This window comes from Glycine max, chromosome 2 (genome assembly GCF_000004515.6).
Source record: "Glycine max cultivar Williams 82 chromosome 2, Glycine_max_v4.0, whole genome shotgun sequence".
NCBI lineage: Eukaryota > Viridiplantae > Streptophyta > Magnoliopsida > Fabales > Fabaceae > Glycine > Glycine max.
Genome location: NC_016089.4, coordinates 29,198,121 through 29,216,490, shown reverse-complemented (window position 1 = coordinate 29,216,490; position 18,370 = coordinate 29,198,121). Strand labels below are relative to the sequence as shown.

At 39.6% G+C, this 18,370-nt stretch overlaps 2 protein-coding genes across 2 annotated transcripts; both read left to right on the top strand.

Annotated features, from left to right (window-relative positions):
• The first annotated feature begins 15,709 nt into the window (after positions 1–15,709).
• Positions 15,710–16,225, top strand: LOC100786971 (probable L-type lectin-domain containing receptor kinase S.5). The gene has a single exon (XM_026127184.2). It carries the CDS (start codon positions 15,710–15,712, stop codon positions 16,223–16,225), a length of 516 nt encoding a protein of 171 aa, XP_025982969.2.
• Positions 16,179–17,182, top strand: LOC121174190 (probable L-type lectin-domain containing receptor kinase S.5). Its single transcript, XM_041012903.1, has one exon. It carries the CDS (start codon positions 16,484–16,486, stop codon positions 17,180–17,182), a length of 699 nt encoding a protein of 232 aa, XP_040868837.1. The 5' UTR covers positions 16,179–16,483.
• Positions 17,183–18,370: the final 1,188 nt, after the last annotated feature.

The window sequence follows — 18,370 nt, the reverse complement described above, 5'->3', positions numbered from 1 at the left end:
GATCACGAGAAATGAGTGTGACTGTGTGGTGCTGTTCAATAATCAACACCATTGACTACTGCAGCAGGGATGCAGTCACAACTCACAAAAGAGGTGGGACACTGAATAAACACGAGAAGTTCTTCTAGTACCTCATCAAGGATTCAGGTTGAGGTAGTGGACGTGATTGCAAGGAGATTCAAAGCGATTATGCATAAAAACTAGCTTCCAATTGGTACAATTTGGTATTGGAGTCGGAGGTTGTGCTTTCATTGCTTTCGTAATAAAGAATAGCTTTGAAAAAATATTATAAAAATCTTAAAGAGGAGTATTAGTACAAATAAAAAAAATGTTAAAGACCAAATATAATTTTTTTTAAGAATCAAAATACATTTAAACCTATTCAAGAAAGAATGTTTAAAGGGATATTTCAATTCTCATGAAATCAACTTAAGAGGGGTCATTTAATTTGACCAAAATATCTATGCAAATAAAAGGTGACACTCGTGTTGCTTCATTTTTACTTATTTTCGCTCATTAAACACGTGGCACTTCATTTTTCCATCACACATACTGACACTATACTATATTCTTTTCTGAGGGGGATGATAAAAAAAACTATACTAAGTTTTGGGAATTATATACGGTCATCTAGAAAGAATGTTAGAAGGACATTGCAATGCTGAAATCAACTCTCAGAGACGGTTCATTTGACCACCCAAAATATCTACGCAAATTGAAATTGACACAGCTTTTCTTCATATTGACGTATTTTTGTTCATTACTCACAAATGTGAGACTTCCTTTTTCTAACACAAAATATATATTCACTTGGTTTACTCAACCCTAACCCGATTATGTCTCTACATTCACACACAAAATATAAAAATGGATGAGTACAAAAGGGTAATTCACACATAAAAATGGATTATTGTTTTATATATAAACACAAAATTGCTTGAGTTCTATATAAATTACAAAATAACATACAAACACAAAAAGTCATTTGGTGACTCGGGTACTTATAATGTATTGTATATTAATATGAATCAAATGCACCATTAAATAGCTTTAAATTAAAATACATCATCAAATAAATAAGCTCGGAAAATTAAACTCAATTAAAATATATTTGTGCTTCTTGATATATACATGAATTTTTCATTTGTTTCTTGATAAATTATTCTTTTGCATGTTTTTGATATTTGAATTTTTTTGTCATAGGTCGTCATTATTGTTAGCTTTTGTCTATTTAGTACTAACTTGTCCGTTAAGTTGACATGTCAACATGTCACATATGTTGTCAGATGTCACTACTATAAAAATGTTATTCTAAGACAATGGATTAAAGATGGTTTTTACAAAATCGATGTCATAAAAAATGGGGTGGCATTTTTGCAAATAATTACAACTTTTCAAAGATGATTTTGTAAAAATTGTCTTTGAAACATCTATTCAAAGACGGTTTTTGTTAAAACTGTTGTTGTAAAGGGCCTTCATATTTTGAGTTCTTCTTGTTTTCTCCCACCCATGACCAGAAATCCACACTTTCATATTTTGCGTGATATTGAGAGTTGTGAGAGCAGAGCGGTGCAATCTTCACATGCGCATCACCTACCATCAACTCTTCCACCTTGGATGTAGCCCATGATGCCTTCAACACCTTCTTTAGTGAAACCAGATTCAACAAGCACATCCTGCGCATCGTCTTTATCGATCTCGAACCCATCGTCATCAACGAAGTCCACTGCAGCACCTACCATCAACTCTTCCACCGCAAACAAGGAAGATGCCGCCAACAACTTCGCCAAAGGCCACTACACCGGTTCCTCCTTCTCACATTCTCACTCAATTTCAATTTCTCTAACCTATTTTTTCATTTTCTGACCTAATTTTGATTTCCCCGAATTTATTGAATTTTGTTAGTGCTTACTACTGACCCTACTGGGTCTAACTCTTCCTATAGTGAGAATCTTATAGAACTAGGCTGCCCTTGTTATTGTTTTTAAAAATTTATTGAATCCCTATGTGTTTATCTGATTTTACCTATCAAAAGTACAACATGGTTGACCAAGGTCTTCTTAAAGAACCAATATTTTCATTTTGGTTCAACTGCAAACCAGAGGAAAAGGATAAGATTGTTTTTGGTTCTGAACTAGGTTTTTGTTGATTTTGACTAGCTTTTGACCAATTTTTTTAACCAATTCTTCTTAAGATTAGGTCTGTGGTTTATTAGGCCTAGACATTGGGTGGTTAGTCTAGTCTTGTTTCCAAAACATGGCTATAAATACTACATAACCTTAGAGAATGTTTTCAGGTGCTATTATATTTTCTAATAGCTATGTTCATGTGCAAGTTGTTATTGAAGTTAAAGTCATTGTAGGATTTTCAATTAAACAGGCTTTTTTACAAGAGGTTACAAACTATAATACATCTTGGGTAATACTTGACATGTATTACTATCTCTCCGCTTGTGAATAACCATATTATCTCTTGCATGTGACACATGATTAATTTCCATTAGTTAGTCCTCTAATAAGGATATTGCCAAATAAATTTTTCTTATCCTAATATGGCAATAGGAATATCTAGTAGTGGATATATGAAACTTTGTTTCAATTTTGTTTTCCAAATAATAAAATCTCATTTTTCTTTGTGTCCTATTTATTTTCTTCTTATGATTTTCAACTTTATTGGGTAAATTTGATCAAATATCTTCGATGAGACCTGAGGTACCACCTTGACAAGATGCAATGTTGCATTGGTTAAAGATGACTCTTTTTTTGGATATCTGAAGATCTCATTATGGACATGAGACCAAGATCACATTATGTACATGAGACAAAGATCACAAAAACAAAATGTGTATATTCTTTGTCAAAGTTTGTGCCGATAGCAGATTGTCATAGTGTTGAAGACATTGAGCATTCTATTATCTCTTGCAAAAGTTATCACCATTCTATATTTTCTTCTGGTAGCTCTAGTACGATTAGAAGCTACACAAAGCAGTCATCATACGGTAACAGGTCACGAGAGAACAATTCCTTATCAGATTTTGGATCTTCTTCTAAGTAAGATAGATTATATTAGCGAGCCTGTTTAAATATTTTTTAACCATGTACTTTATTACACATCAGCTTGTCTTGCTTTGATATTTTGTGCCAATTTCAGGATTTATATATATATGCAACTTGATGGGTTGACCCTTTACTGTAAGAGCTATTCGTAACTGCATGTTGAAACTTTTGATCCATATACTCTTGATCTTTAACGTAGAATGTTCATGAATGACTTTTTATCTTGTGATATTAATTAATCTATGCAATACTAGGCTGCATTGAAGTATCTGAAGTTGGATTGTGTAAAAAAATACAAGTGTTGGTTGCCTTGTGAGTTTCTAACATTATTTTTTTAACGTTATGATTTGCTTTGTTATATCCTTTAATTGTTATTTTTGTAATAGACTTCTACCAGCCGTTCAAGGAAGATGAATTTGAACAGAGCACTGAAGTTCAAATAATATTTCTAGCAGAGCCAAAGCCGGTAATTATGATTGAGAAAAGTTTTGCAAAGATGTCCCCAATTTTGGATTGCTTCGGATAGTTTTTTATATGACATGTTTACATACAAGTAAGGTAGGTTAGTACCATATCAGGTTTTCTAGATGCTTACTTTTTTTTTTTTTATCACTTTTTTCTTTTTTCCTATAGGTTTTCTATGAGTTTGATTGGGAATTCGATGAACTTGAAGTATTGAATTATTTCTCTAATGTTTCGGATGTTAGATAAAGCTTGCCAGGTTGTATTTTGTGAAAATTAGGAAGAATGATTTTTGTGATACCCTAATTTCGTCCAGGGACCATCTGTTTGTTGGGATGCGACCCTCGTTTGACCACTTCGAGATACTTGGCACCCATCATCAGGCAATCCGTGAAGTTCTGTGACATGCCGGAAGTCAAAAGGAAGTGTTAATGCACAATTCGTGAAATTTCGTAACATTCCGGAAGCCAAAAAAATGGATGATTACGTAATCCATAAGGTTCCGTAACATTACGGAAAGAAAACGAGTATCGTTGCAAAATTCATAAAGTTCCGTAATGTTACGGAAAAAGAATCAGCAAAAAAAGGCAGGGGGTGTATTTAGTAAACAAGGGGGGGAGGGTGCAAATAGCAACCAGGCTCACTTGGGCCTTCCAGGAAATTCCTCCAGAAGGCGGTGCCTTCTAGAGGAAGCAACCTAGCTCGCCTGGGCGAGCTGGGTGGCAAGCTTCTCCCTCTTTTCCCTATAAATAGGGGAATGAGGAAAGAACAAAAATGTTCAACCCTCCTGGTATCTGAGAATCACTTAAAATTAGTGAGAAATATTATTTCCGTGAAGAACATCCAAGCCGAGGCGCTTCCGTAACGCTTCTGAGACGTTTCCGTGGGTGATTTCGTGAAGATTTTCCACCGTTCTTCGTTCGTTCTTCGTCGTTCTTCGGTCTTCAACCGGTAAGTTCCCGAAATCAAACTTTTCAATTCATTCTATGTACCCTTAGTGGTCCTCATTTGTTTCGCGTGCTTTTATTTTCATTTTATTTATTTTCCGTACCCCCTTTTGACGTGCTTTAGTCATTTATTTAAATCATTTTCTCGCCTAATAAAAAATAAAATAAATTTCCACCGATCATTCGTATTGTAACATCTTTTAATTTCTGTTAAAATGAAATCCGATCGTTCGATCATGCTGTAACCACGTTTAAAACCAAAAAAGAGGCAAAATGATAATATAATAATCAAAAAAATATCTTTTAGTAAAATAATCAAAAAAATCAATCGGACGTTTTTCTTTGAGATTTTTCTTTGTTAATCAAATTGAATAATAAACAAAGTAAAACTAAGGCTAAAATCAATTCATAAATCAAACTTTTGTCATCACCCAAAAATCCATTTTTAAGGTCCAACGCCTTAAAATGGTCTTTTCCGCCTTTATTGTTTGAACATAAATTTCTAAAAAGCCTAAAATCAACACATAGTTTTATTACCTCTTTAAAAAATAACAAGAGATCATTAATGGTTCAATACCTTAATGTTTTCTCTCCTTTCAAAAGAATCGAAAGTTTTTTTAATGGTTCAACGCCTTAAATGACCTTTCATTCAATAAAAACATATTTTGCAAAAAAGGACAAAAAGAATTTAATCGACGTTTGGTTCTCAAAGAACTACGTAGGTCTGATTTCCTTATCACAATTGAGGAATACGTATGAGCAAGGGAAACACCCTCGTCGACCACAAAAAGATAAAAAAAATACAAAAAGCACAAAAAGCATAAAAACACAAAATGACATAAAAAGGGGTAGATAACATAAATTGAAGTCATATTTGCACATTTGATTAAAGGCTGCCGTCTCTTGTGACAGATGTGTGGGGTGCTAATACCTTCCCCGTGCGTAAATACAACTCCCGAACCTTTCACTTAAAGTTCATAGACCACGTCTTTTCCGGTTTTTTCGACGTTTTCCTCAAATAAACGTTGGTGGCGACTCCGCGCGTTTTCCTTCCTTGGAAGATGCTCCCGCGAGTCACGCGTCGCCCTCCCGCCAAAAGGTAGGTTGCGACAGTTGGCGACTCCACTGGGGACTATTTTTAGAGAGTTAGGCCATTTAATCTTGTGCAATGTTTTATCATGACTTTCTCCTTTGTTGGTTTCCCTTTATTTTTCTTATGTTTTTGTATATATAACTCTTTGATGCTTTTAGTGCGTTTTAAAATGTATGCATGAGGTAAATATTTATTCATTTGATGCACACAAACACCAACACTATTTGCACACACGGTAAGTTGAAAAAGGGCCCTATACCAGGGTTCATGGGAACATAAGGAGTGAGGCTGAATCTGTGATTATGCTAGGTCTCCGACTTGCTTGATTACAGAGAACCCTCATCTAGAGTTTTTCTCTTTGATAACATATTGTTGCTAGTAGTTCCTACTGCTGCAATATGTTCTTCGAAGGGGATGATACCTCTAGAGACCATCAAGAGAGATATGACCACCTTGGAAATTTTCACTAAAAGCCCTTTTAGCTCCCTCCCATGTAGGTCCCTAAAATAGGAGCATGAAGCAAACACGCTGCGTGCCATTTTTTCACACTGCCATGCATGTAGTCAAATGTCGTGTACCCCTTTGATTATATTTGTTTGTGAATATTGTCGTACTATGTACATCCCCATGTTGTGCCTTTCGCATATGCATCATGCACGAGTTTCGTCTTGATCCCCTCTCTTTGGCAAACAAACGGAGGGTCTGTGTCACCTTCTTAAATACATACATCGGGCATCATGCTACCCCGAGACGTTGTATCTAAAAAGGAGACAATTTCCCGGGCCCCTGTACTCATAAATTGCATCTGTGTCATATGCATTTCTTCATGCATTCATCCATTCCACCCATGATAGATGTCGGCGTTTTGATTCGCACTGAGTTTTTGTTTCACTTTAGTAAACATAGGAACAAATCAAACTGGAAAAAGGTTTTATCAAGTCAAGATTAAGGGCCTAGATATCACCAGCATTAAGGAGTTGGGGGGGTTGATGGGACCTCTCCAAATGCAAGCCTTTCGCAAGGTGTATGGAAAGATCTTAGATTTGACCATAGCAGAGATATCCACAGAAGCCATTGTATCACTCACCCAATACTATGACCAGCCCTTGAGATGCTTCACGTTTGGAGACTTCCAATTAGTACCGACTGTTGAAGAATTTGAGATTCTAGGATGTCCTCTTGGGGGAAGGAAACCGTATCTTTTCTTCGGATCCGAGATGGACCCGGTTAAGTACATCTTTGAGAAGTCTGCTCTCACAGGACGGATCGCCCGGTGGCAAGTCTTGCTATCCGAGTTTGATATAGTTTACGTCACCCAAAAGGCGATAAAAGGAAGCACCTTGGCAGATTATTTGGCTCAACAGCCTCTCAACGACTATTAGGCCATGCATCCCGAGTTCCCGGATGAGGACATCATGGCCTTGTTTGAGGAAAAACTAGACGAGGACCGGGACAAGTGGACCGTGTGGTTTGATGGAGCGTCAAACATTCTAGGCCATGGCATTAGAGCGGTATTGGTCTCTCCAGACAATTAATGTATACCTTTCACAGCCAAGCTGGGGTTTAACTGCACCAACGATATGGCTGAGTATGAAGCGTGTGCCCTGGCCGTCCAGGCGGCAATTGACTCTAATGTCAAACTGCTCAAAGTGTACGGGGACTCAGTGCTAGTGATTCACCAGCTGAGAGGGGAATGGGAAACTAGAGACCCCAAGCTGATACCCTACCAAGCCTATTACAAGGAGTTGGCTGATTCCTTTGATGAGATCTCCTTCCATCTCGTTCCCCGAGAGGAAAATCAAATGGGGTCGCGCTTGCTACTTTGGCGTCCATGTTTCAGCTAACACCGCACGGGGACCTACCATACATTGAGTTCTGGTGTCGTGGCAGACTTGCACATTGTTGTCAGGTGGAAGAGGAACGGGACGGTAAGCCTTGGTATTTCGATATCAAGCGATTCGTTGAAAGCAAAAAGTACCCACCGGGGGCTTCCGATAATGAAAAAAGGACATTGAGGAGATTGGCGGTCGGTTTCTTCATGAGCGGGAGCATACTATATAAGAAAAACCATGACATGACCCTCCTGCGATGCGTGGATGCCAAAGAGGCGAACCACATGATCGAGGAAGTCCACGAGGGTTCGTTTGGAACGCACGCCAATGGGCATGCTATGGCTAGGAAGATCCTGAGAGCAGGTTATTACTGGCTCACCATGGAAAGTGATTGTTGCACCCATGTAAGGAAATGCCATAAATGTCAAGCGTTCACAGACAATGTCAATGCTCTGCCACATCCTTTGAATGTCATGTTCACCCCTTGGCCTTTATCCATGTGGGGGATAGAAGTCATAGGGGCCATCGAACCCAAGGCTTCGAATGGTCATCGCATCATTCTCGTGGCAATAGATTATTTCACCAAATGGGTCGAAGTGGCTTCCTACACCAATGTCACGAGGAGTGTAGTGGTTAGATTCATAAAGAGGGAGTTGATTTGTCAGTACGGACTCCCTAGGAAGATCATTACTGACAATGGCACTAATCTGAATAACAAAATGATGCAGGAAATGTGCGCGGATTTCAAAATCCAGCATCACAATTCCATGCCCTACCGACCAAAGATGAATGGAGCCGTGGAAGCAGCCAATAAGAATATTAAGAAAATTATTCAGAAGATGATAGTGTCATACAAAGATTGGCATGAGATGTTGCCTTTTGCCCTGCATGGATACCGAACTTCTGTATGAACTTCTACTGGGGCAACACCGTATTCCTTGGTTTATGGAATGGAAGCGGTACTCCCGTTTGAGGTAGAGGTCCCTTCCTAGAGGATACTAGCAGAATCAAGCTTAGAAGAATCAGAGCGGGCTCAAACACGCTACGACCAACTAAACATTATTGAAGGTAAGTGCTTGATGGACATGAGCCATGGGCGCCTGTATCAACAAAGAATGAAGAACGCGTTCGACAAGAAGGTGCGTTTGCGCAAGTTCCATGAGGGGGACCTTGTGCTGATAAAGATGTCCCACGCTGTTAAAGATAATCGAGGGAAGTTGGCCCCGACTACGAAGGGCCTTTCGTTGTGAAAAGGGCTTTTTCCGGAGGGGCCCTGGTGCTCACCAACATGGATGGCGAGGAGCTACCTTCACCCGTGAACTCCGATGTTGTCAAGCGATACTACTCTTAGGATCTGGGGCAATTGAGGATATCGCTGCATGTTATTTTATTTTTGTGTGTTCTTCTTGGTTTCCCCCAGGGATTCCTATCCGCTGTAATTTTCTCGTCACAGTGTTTTAAAAGAGGAGAACATGAGATTGAGGCTTCAGTCCTCACTTTGTGCTTTAAACCATGTGCAGTTTGTGATAACCTGAGCCTTTTTGCTCAGTTCATGGGATGCCCCAAGCGCTTAATTAAAACTGAACCTGACCAGCTTTCACTAAAAAGATTGTTGCATTTGAAAAAAATTCATGCATATGCATATACATGCATATTTTGTTATCTTATAACAGGAGCAGAATCGTCTTAGGCAGTGTTCAAATGCCGGGATGGGGCTAAAGGTAGAAACCAATCAAGGTAAAATGGTGACGCGACCACAGTTTGCCGTGTAATGTCGTTTCCTGCTTTCAGGTACTTAGGGACGGACGCAAGTAGAGGCTAGGGTCACGACTGATAGATCGTCGTCCCTTGCTCGGCTTTGGACAAACGGAAAGCGCCGTTGGGAGGCAGCCTAGTATCCTTTAAATTCCCAGTAGTTATTACTGTTGTATCTTTAAAGTAAATATTGGATGCCTGGTCTACCCTAAGGGGGTTCGAGTAAGCGAACGCCGACCCGTGGGAAGCCGTACTTATTTCTTCCCTAAAAAAAAATGCAAGTTAGCTCGCCTGGGCGAGCAACCCCTGCACGAGGGTGGTTAAAAAGGGGGAGGGGGAAGTTTTCTGCACCTAAAAAATCTCCCCCCTCATTCAAAAAAATGAAAGCTATGGGATTCACGAGTTTTGCAGCCCTAAGTCACCATGTTTGCATTTTTGCTTCCATTTTTGCACTCTTGCTCACTCCCTACAAGTAAGTGCACTTTCCCTTGATTATTTGGCTCTCCATTGATGTGTTTTAGTGCTTTAGTTGCTCATTTTTTGCAAAATTCGTGAAGCAATTCATATGTGAATCCATGATTGTTTGCTTGAATTGGGGGGTCGTAGGGGATGGCTGTAGGCCTATTCTATATTCTGAAATGCATGGGCATGTTGCATTGCCCCCGTGCCTAATTTTTTCATGTCCAAACATCCGCCCACCAAGTGTTCGGTGAAATGCCTCAATGGCATTTGCGCATGATTTTGTGAAACTTAGCTTGTGGAACGAATTATGCACATATGGCTGCCATTGTGAGTGTGTGGGCAGTTTTGTAGAAGCTAGACTAAAGCGCCAAAAGCATGACTTACGCCTAGGAATCTAAGTTTTTGGTTTTGAATGTAAAAGATGCATGAATATTAGAACATGTTTGTGAGGTTTTTGACTAGAATTTGAATTTGCTGCCTCATGAGGAGTACCTTGCACCTAGGTAGCATGAAAAATACCTTTCAATAGTATGTATATATTTGTTGAATATATAGCATGAAAATGCCTTGCAAAGTGTGTGAATATAAAGCAAAAAATACCTTTCAATAGTATGTATATATGTTGAATATATAGCATGAAAATGCCTTGCAAAGTGTGTGAATATATAGCAAAAAATGCCTTTCAAAATGTGTATATGTTGGATAGATAGTGTAAAAATGCCTTTCAAAATATGTATATTTGTGAGTAGGTAGCATAAGGAGCCTTTCAAAAGAAATGTGCATGTATGTGGGATGTAGCATGAAAATGCTTGTCAAAAACATACGTGGATATGTGTCATAAAATGCCTTTCACCAAAAAAATTATGTGTGTGTGTGTGTAAATGCATGTATATAGGTATGTGTCATAAAATAACACATGCCCCAATATGATTGTTTTGTAAAGTGCATGTTGACACTCGCACCATATAAGTGTTGTTTGGCTCTTGTTTGTAGTGATTGGTGTCGCAACCTACCCTTCGGCGGGAGGGCGACGCGTGACTCGCGGGATGCGTGTTCCACGAAAGGAATACGCGCGGAGTCGCCACCAACGTTTATTTGAGGAAAACGTCGAAAAAACCGGAAAAGACGCGATCTACGAACTTTTTAAGTGAAAGGTTCGGGAGTTGTATTTACGCACGGGGAAGGTGTTAGCACCCCATACGTCCGTCACAAGGGACGGCAGCCTTTAATCGAATGTGCAAACATGACTTTGATTTTTACGTTCCCTTTTATGTCCTTATATCCTTTTTATATTTTTTCTTTTTTCGTGGTCGACAAGGGTGTTTCCCTTTGCTCCTACGTATTCCTCAATTTTGGGATGAGAAAATCAGACCTACGTAGTTCTTTCTTCATTAAGTGATTCTTTTTACTTTAAGAGGTGATCATTTTAAGGCGTTGGACCTTAAAAATGATCCATTTTACTTAGTGAGAAATTGAAATGACAAACTTCAAAAGCCTATTTTTGTGGACGAGCTTGACTAGGCGAGTTGATTTTAGCCTTAATTTCACTTTAGTTTTTAGTCAATTCGATTAAGAATGAGAAATCCCAAAGAGAAAACGTCCGATTGATTTTTCGCTTTACTTTACTAAAAGATGTTTTTTTTTTATTATTATATTATTTTTTACCTCTTTTTGATTTCCAACGTGGTTACGGCACGACCGAACGGTCGGAATTTATTTTAACCGAAGTTAACGGATAATACAATTCAAACGTTCGGGGGAAATTGATTTTATTTTTAAGTTAAGCGAGAAATGACTTAAGTAAAATGGCTTAAGCACGTCAACAGGGGGTATAAAAAGTAAACAAAACGAGAATAAAAATGCACGAAACACAATGTGGACCACTACGGGTACATAGAATGAATCGAAAAGCTTGGTTCGAGGTACTTACCCGTTGAAGATCGAAGAACAATGAAGAACGAATGAAGAACGTCGAAGAACGGTCGAAAACCTTCGCGAAATTCCTCACGGAAAACGTTACGGAAACGTTTCGGAAGCACCTCGGCTTAGATTTTCTTCACGGAAACAATTTTCCCAAGCAAATTCGAAAGAGAGAGAAGTGCCTAAGGGGCTGAACCCTTTTCTTCTTCACTTCCTCCCCTATTTATAGCAAAATAGGGGAGGTGGTTGCCGCCCAGCTCGCCCAGGCGAGCCAGGTTGCTTCCTCCAGAAGCAACAGCCTTCTGGAGGAATATTCTGGAGGGCCCAAGTGGGCCTGGGTGCTATTTGCACCCCCATTTTTACTAAGTACACCCCCCTCTGCTTTTTTTTGGTGATTCTTTTTTCGTAAAGTTACGGAAACTTACGAATTTCGTAACGATACTTGTTTTCTTTCCGTAATGTTACGGAACCTTGCGGATTACATAATCATCCCCTTTTTGACTTACGGAATGTTACGGAACCTCACTTAATTATGCAACGATGCTTCCATTTGATTTCCGGTGTGTCACCGAAACTTACGGATTGTGCATCAATATTTTTTTGGTTTTTCGGCATGTCCTGGAATTTCACAAATTGCCTAATGATGGGTGCCAAGCACCTCACAAGGACCAAAGAAAGGTCGCATGTCATCAAGCAAAGGTCCCCGGACGAAATTAGGGTATGACAATTGGTATTTCCTTGTAAATTAACTTTCCAAATGTTTGTCCTCGTAGGAAATGGCTCCGAAAAAGCTTTCCGCGAAGAGATCTAGGAGGGACGTCGCGGCTGAAGGGACCAGTGCCGCCCCCGAGTTTGATAGCCACCATTTCAGGAGCGCCGAGCACCAACAACGCTTCGAGGCCATCAAAGGATGGTCGTTCCAAAGAGAGAGACGCGTCCAGCTCAGGGAGGATGAGTACACGGATTTTTAGGAAGAGATAGCTCACCGGCATTGGACGTCGTTGGTGACTCCCATGGCTAAGTTTGACCCTGAGATAGTCCTGGAGTTTTATGCTAATGCTTGGCCCACAGAAGAGGGAGTGTGAGACATGCGGTCATGGGTGAGGGGTCAGTGGATTCCCTTTGACGCGGATGCCCTCAGCCAGTTCCTGGGTGATCTGCTAATGTTGGAGGAAGGCCAGGAGTGCGAGTTCAGTCAGAGGAGGAATAGGGCCGATGGGTTCGACGAGGAGGCCATTGCCCAGCTGTTATGCACACCGAGGCATGATTTCGCCTGGACCGCTGCAGGGAGGCGGGTGCGGATCATGTGCACCAGCATGACCATCTTGACCCAGATGTGGATGACATTGCTGCTCAACAATGTCTTTCCTAGTGATCATAACTCTGATCTCCCTCTGCCAAAGTGTCAGCTAGTGTATGCCATCCTAACACGGATGAGCGTCCACGTGGCTCAGTTGATTGCTGACACCATCTATTTATTTGCAGGTATGCCACCCACCAGGCACCCTCTAGACCCGAATAAGTCTAACAGGGCCCTGGGGTTTCAGGAATTGATCATGGGCCTCTGCCAGTCATTTGGGGTTCCCGTCACCCCTAGTAAGGTGATCCGACCGCCGATCACCCTGGCCTTCATTGAGAAGTATTGCATGCCTAGGCAGGCGTAGGGTGATGCACCTCAGGCCGCAGACGCACCGCTACCACCTCATCAAGCTGATCCCGCTGGGTCACTAGGCATGGAGCGTTATCTACAGCACTTGGTTTGCCTGCAGGCGGCCAACCACCGGGGGCAGGTGCAGATACATGAGTGCCTCTACTAGCTCAGCCTCAGTCAGCATGGGTAGGGTTTTGCTCCTTTTGCGTGCCCTACTCCAGAGCAGTTTAGGGCTGAGGTCGCATGGCCCGGAGATTGGCCCGAGGCCCAGGCAGGGGAGGTGCCTGTAGGATCCCCCGGCGATGCAGAGGAGGCCCGTATGGATGAGGAGATGACGAACTTGCTCGGTTTCTTAGGAAGAAACGGAGCCACGTGACCGAGGTCATCGCACCTTTTTATTGACATTTTTTTGTTAGTTTGCCATTGACGTTTTTTGTTATTGTCTATATTGCTGTTGACATTACTATTTTATGTTTTTGTTCATATGGTTACTAACATTACTATCATTATTGTTCGTCTCTGTTAGAAATTTTTGGCGTTATGGCTCTCAGTTATTTCGTCACCGTTTTTGCGACTTACTATTTCGTGCGTTTTTCGTTTACCTTGTGGTTAGACGTAAGTAGGTAGTGTGTGCCCTCGTTCGCACGACCTTTTCAGAGAGAAAAAGAGAAAAAAGAAAAAAAAGAGAGAGGAAATGAACAAATGATAAATAACTTAAAAAAGAAAAAAAGAGGAAAAGGAAAAGAGAGCAAGTAAGAAAAGAAAAAGAAGGAAGAAAAAAAAAGAAAATAGATAAAAATAAAAAGTTGTCTAGCTAAAAAACAACATGCCTGTGAAGAGAGATAACTTCCAAGTTTTCTTTGAAAAAAATTCACTGATCATAACCAGTTTTTGAAAAAAATGTGTATACACCTAAAGGGTGAACGTTGTGAGAATTTTCCTGAACACCCAAAAATAGACTCGGATGAATGCACAAATTGATAAAAGAACATATTTTGGAAACACTGGGTTGACTATGTAGACAAAGGATCAAGCTGAATGTTTTGATGATGCCAAAGGATTACATGAATCACATGCTTCTCAAGGATTTATTCAAGACAAAGATATTCAAGATAAATGATCAAGACAGTCTCTAGAGTCTTAGGAAGGGTATATTAAATGATCAATGTCTTTAGTCATTTACGGTTTCAAAAGACTACAATGTCTTCATTTACATTTCAAAGACATCAATGTCTTCAGTCATTTACGCTTTCAAAGACTACAATGTCTTCATTTATATTTTAAAGACTTCAATATCTTTAATGTCTTCTGTCTTTTACATTTTACAAGACTTCAATGTCTTATGTCTTTTACACTTTATAATACTTCAACGTCTTCTGTCTTTTATAGGACTCAATATCCTTGTCTTTGTGCTTCTTAGGACTCAATATCCTCTGCTTCTATGCTTTGAAAAAAAAACTTCAATGTCCTCTTGTTTTTTTCGGTTTCACTTCCTTGGTTTTCGTCAGTTGCCCGGTCGAATAGCAAGGTCGCTCGAACGAAATTAGTGTCCTTATCTTTACTTCCCTTTTATTTCCAATAAAAGATAAGTAAAGAGGGACAACTGTCACACCCTAATTTCGTCCGGGGACTATCGTTCCTTGATCTTTTGATCCTTGCTAGTCAACTTACGGTGTTGAACTCTAGTTACAGTACGAAACAGATAATCATTCAGTGTTTTGATCAAGAATGCGAAAAATACCAAAAAAAAGGGGACAAAAGGGTCTTTTCCTTGGTTTTCTTGGACCCTAATTTCCACGACGACAGTTTTGAAGACAACTAAAAATGATCATGGAAAGAATCAAATAAACAATGTAGAAAGTGTTTTTTTTTTAAGTTATGTATGTTCAAATGATGAGTTAGTATTTTGCATTTGCTTCTTATAACTACATATTTTTGCATTTTCTTCCTATAATTTCATCCTTTCAGCACATGAAACTTTCCAAATAATTTAGTAACAAAAAACTTGTTTTGAACACCAAAAAATATAAAATAAAATGAAAATTTGTTTCAAATCCAATTAATAGACACCTAGTACAAGTTATCCACCACCATATTTTTCGTTCTACTACTCTGGACTGGATCTTCATATTCTCTTCTTCTCCATCAAACGATACAACTTGACTTTCTTTCCATTTGCTACTTCAATTTTGGATGTAGTTGAAATTGTTGCTTGGAATCATTTCCATCCTGCTACATTTCACCATGTGCATTCTCTATCTTCTAATTTTCAAATCCTTTCCAAAAAATTTCTAAGGCTTCTTATTGTTGCAAGTCTCATTTGTGGATATGTAGTTCATGTAAAGTGTTTGAATTTCAGCTATCCAACTTTCTACAATGAAAACATGACTGATTTCAGCATGTCTACAAATTCAACCATACACTAAGGGACCATTCAAGTCCCCATAGAAGCATCAGGGTCAGAGACCTCAAACCTTTCTAGTAGGGTATTCTATAGTGAACAGCTGAAGCTGTGGGAGAGTCAAAGAGGCATGAAAGCCTCATTCAATTCAACTTTTGTTTTCAATATTCATCCAATAACCTCTCCTAGTGGTGAGGGATTTGCTTTCATACTAGCATCTAACACTTCTCTTCCAAGCAGCAGTGCAGGCCAATGGCTTGGTAATGTCAACTCAACAAGCATACGGGTAAGCAACATAGTTGTAGTGGAGTTTGATACAAGGAAAAACTATGATGAAGACATTGATGACAACCATGCGGGGTTGGATGTAAAGAGCATCTATTCCATCCAGCAACAACCTCTTGGACCACATAGTGTTAATCTTTCTAGTGGCATTGATGTTGTTGCTACTGTTTACTTTGATGCTAAAGATGGGAAAATGAGCATTTTTGTTTCTACATCAGATTTGAGGTTGAAAAAACCATTGCTTGTAGTGGATCTTGATCTCTCTAAACTGCTTCCAAAAGATGTTTTTGTGGGATTTTCAGCTTCCACAGGGGTATATACCCAGGTCAACACAAAAAGATCATGGAATTTCTCTAGTTGAGAGTATTTTGAGAAGAATCCAATAAATTTATTGTGGTTATGGATCCTGATTCCAACAATTGTGGTTGGAGGAGCATTTGCTGGTGCGTACTATTGGAGAAAAAAACACAAAAAGGAACAAGGGGTGGAGGAAGATCTCAACATAGAGCTTGAAATTAAAAGCTCATATAATGCTCCTCATAAGTTTCGGCTGAAGGAACTTGTATCTGCCACAAGGAATTTCCACTCATCAAACAAACTAGGGAAAGAAGGATTTTGCATGGTTTACAAAAGCACATTGAATGGTAAAGATGTTGCTGCGAAGAGGATTTTGAGGAACTCACGTCATAGTAAGCAAGATTTTATGGTAGAAATCACAACCATATGGAATCTCAATCACAAAAATCTAGTGAAGTTAATAAGGTGGTGCTATGAAAAGGGTGAGATCATCCTTGTGTATGAGTTAATGCAAAATGGTAGCTTGTACAAATTCATTTTTTCAACATTTGGAGGGGATTCAATTTTGAGTTGGGAAATGAGGCTCAATGTTATATGTGGAGTTTCTACAGGACTGGATTATCTTCACAATGGATGTGACAAAAGAGTGCTACATAGAGACATAAAACCAAGCAATGTGATGCTGGATTCGGACTTCAATGCTCAGCTTGGAGACTTTGGCTTGGCTCGCACAGTTCATCTCAGCAAAAAAACTCACCACTCAACAAGAGAAATTGTTGGAACACCAGGGTACATGGCGCTGGAAAGCTTCTACACCCGAAGGGCTTTGGTTGAAACCGATGTCTATGCATTTGGTGTTCTGATGTTGGAAGTTGTGTGCAGCGGCAGAAGAAAGCCTGAATACAAACTGGACCTAAGATGTTGCAACGACATTGTGGACTGGGTTTGGGAGCATCATTTCAAGGAAAACATAACTGGTGTCGTGGATTTGAGACTAAATGGTGATTTTGATGAGGCTTAAACCAAGTGTATGCTTGAGTTTGGGTTAGTGTCATACCCTAATTTTGTTCGGAGACCATCCGTTGTTGGGATGCGACCCTTGTTTGACCACTTCGAGGTATTTGGCACCCATCGTTAGGCAATTTGTGAAGTTCCGAGACATGCCGGAAGCCAAAAGAAAAGCGTTGTAGCACAATCCGTGAAGTTTCGTGACACGCCGGAAATTAAAAGGAAGTGTTAGTGCACAATCTGTAAAGTTCCGTAACGTTCCGGAAGGCAAAAAAGGGGATGATTACGTAATCCGTAAGGTTCCGCAACATTACAAAAAGAAAACAAGTATCGTTACGAAATTCGTAACTTTATGGAAAAAGAATCACCAAAAAAGGGCAAGGGTGTATTTAGTAAAAATGGGGGTTCAAATAGAAATCGGGCCCACTTGGGCCTTCCAGGATGTTCCTCCAGAAGGCGGTTGCTTCTGGAGGAAGCAACCTAGCTCGCCTGGGCGAGCTGGGGGGCAAGCTCCTCCCCTATTTTCCTATAAATAGGGGGAGGAGTGAAGGAGAAAAATGTTCAGCCCTCCTGGTATTTCGAGATCACTTGAAATTAGTGAAAAAAATTGTTTCCGTGAAGAAAATCCAAGCCGAGGCGCTTCCGTAATGTTTCCGTGGGTGATTTCGCGAAGATTTTCAACCGTTCTTCGTCGTTCGTCATTCGTTCTTTGGTCTTCAACCGGTAAGTTCTCGAAATCGAACTTTTCAATTCATTCTATGTACCCTTGGTGGTCCCCATTTGTTTCGCGTACTTTTATTCTCGTTTCATTTACTTTCCGTACCCCCTTTTGACGTGCTTTAGTAATTTACTTAAGTCATTTTCTCGCCTAATCAAAAAATAAAATAAATTTCCACCGATCATTTGAATTGTAATATCTGTTAATTTCTGTTAAAATGAAATCCAACCGTTCGGTCATGCCGTAACCACGTTGGAAACCAAAAAGAGGTAAAATAATAATATAATATCTTTTAGTAAAATAAAACAAAAAAATCAATCGGACGTTTCTCTTTGGGATTTTTCTTTCTTAATTGAATTGACAAATAACCAAAGTGAAACTAAGGCTAAAATCAATTCATAAACCAAACTTTTTGTAAACGCTTAAAAAAGCCATTTTTAAAGGTCCAACGCCTTGAAATGGTCTTTTCCGCTTTTATTGGTT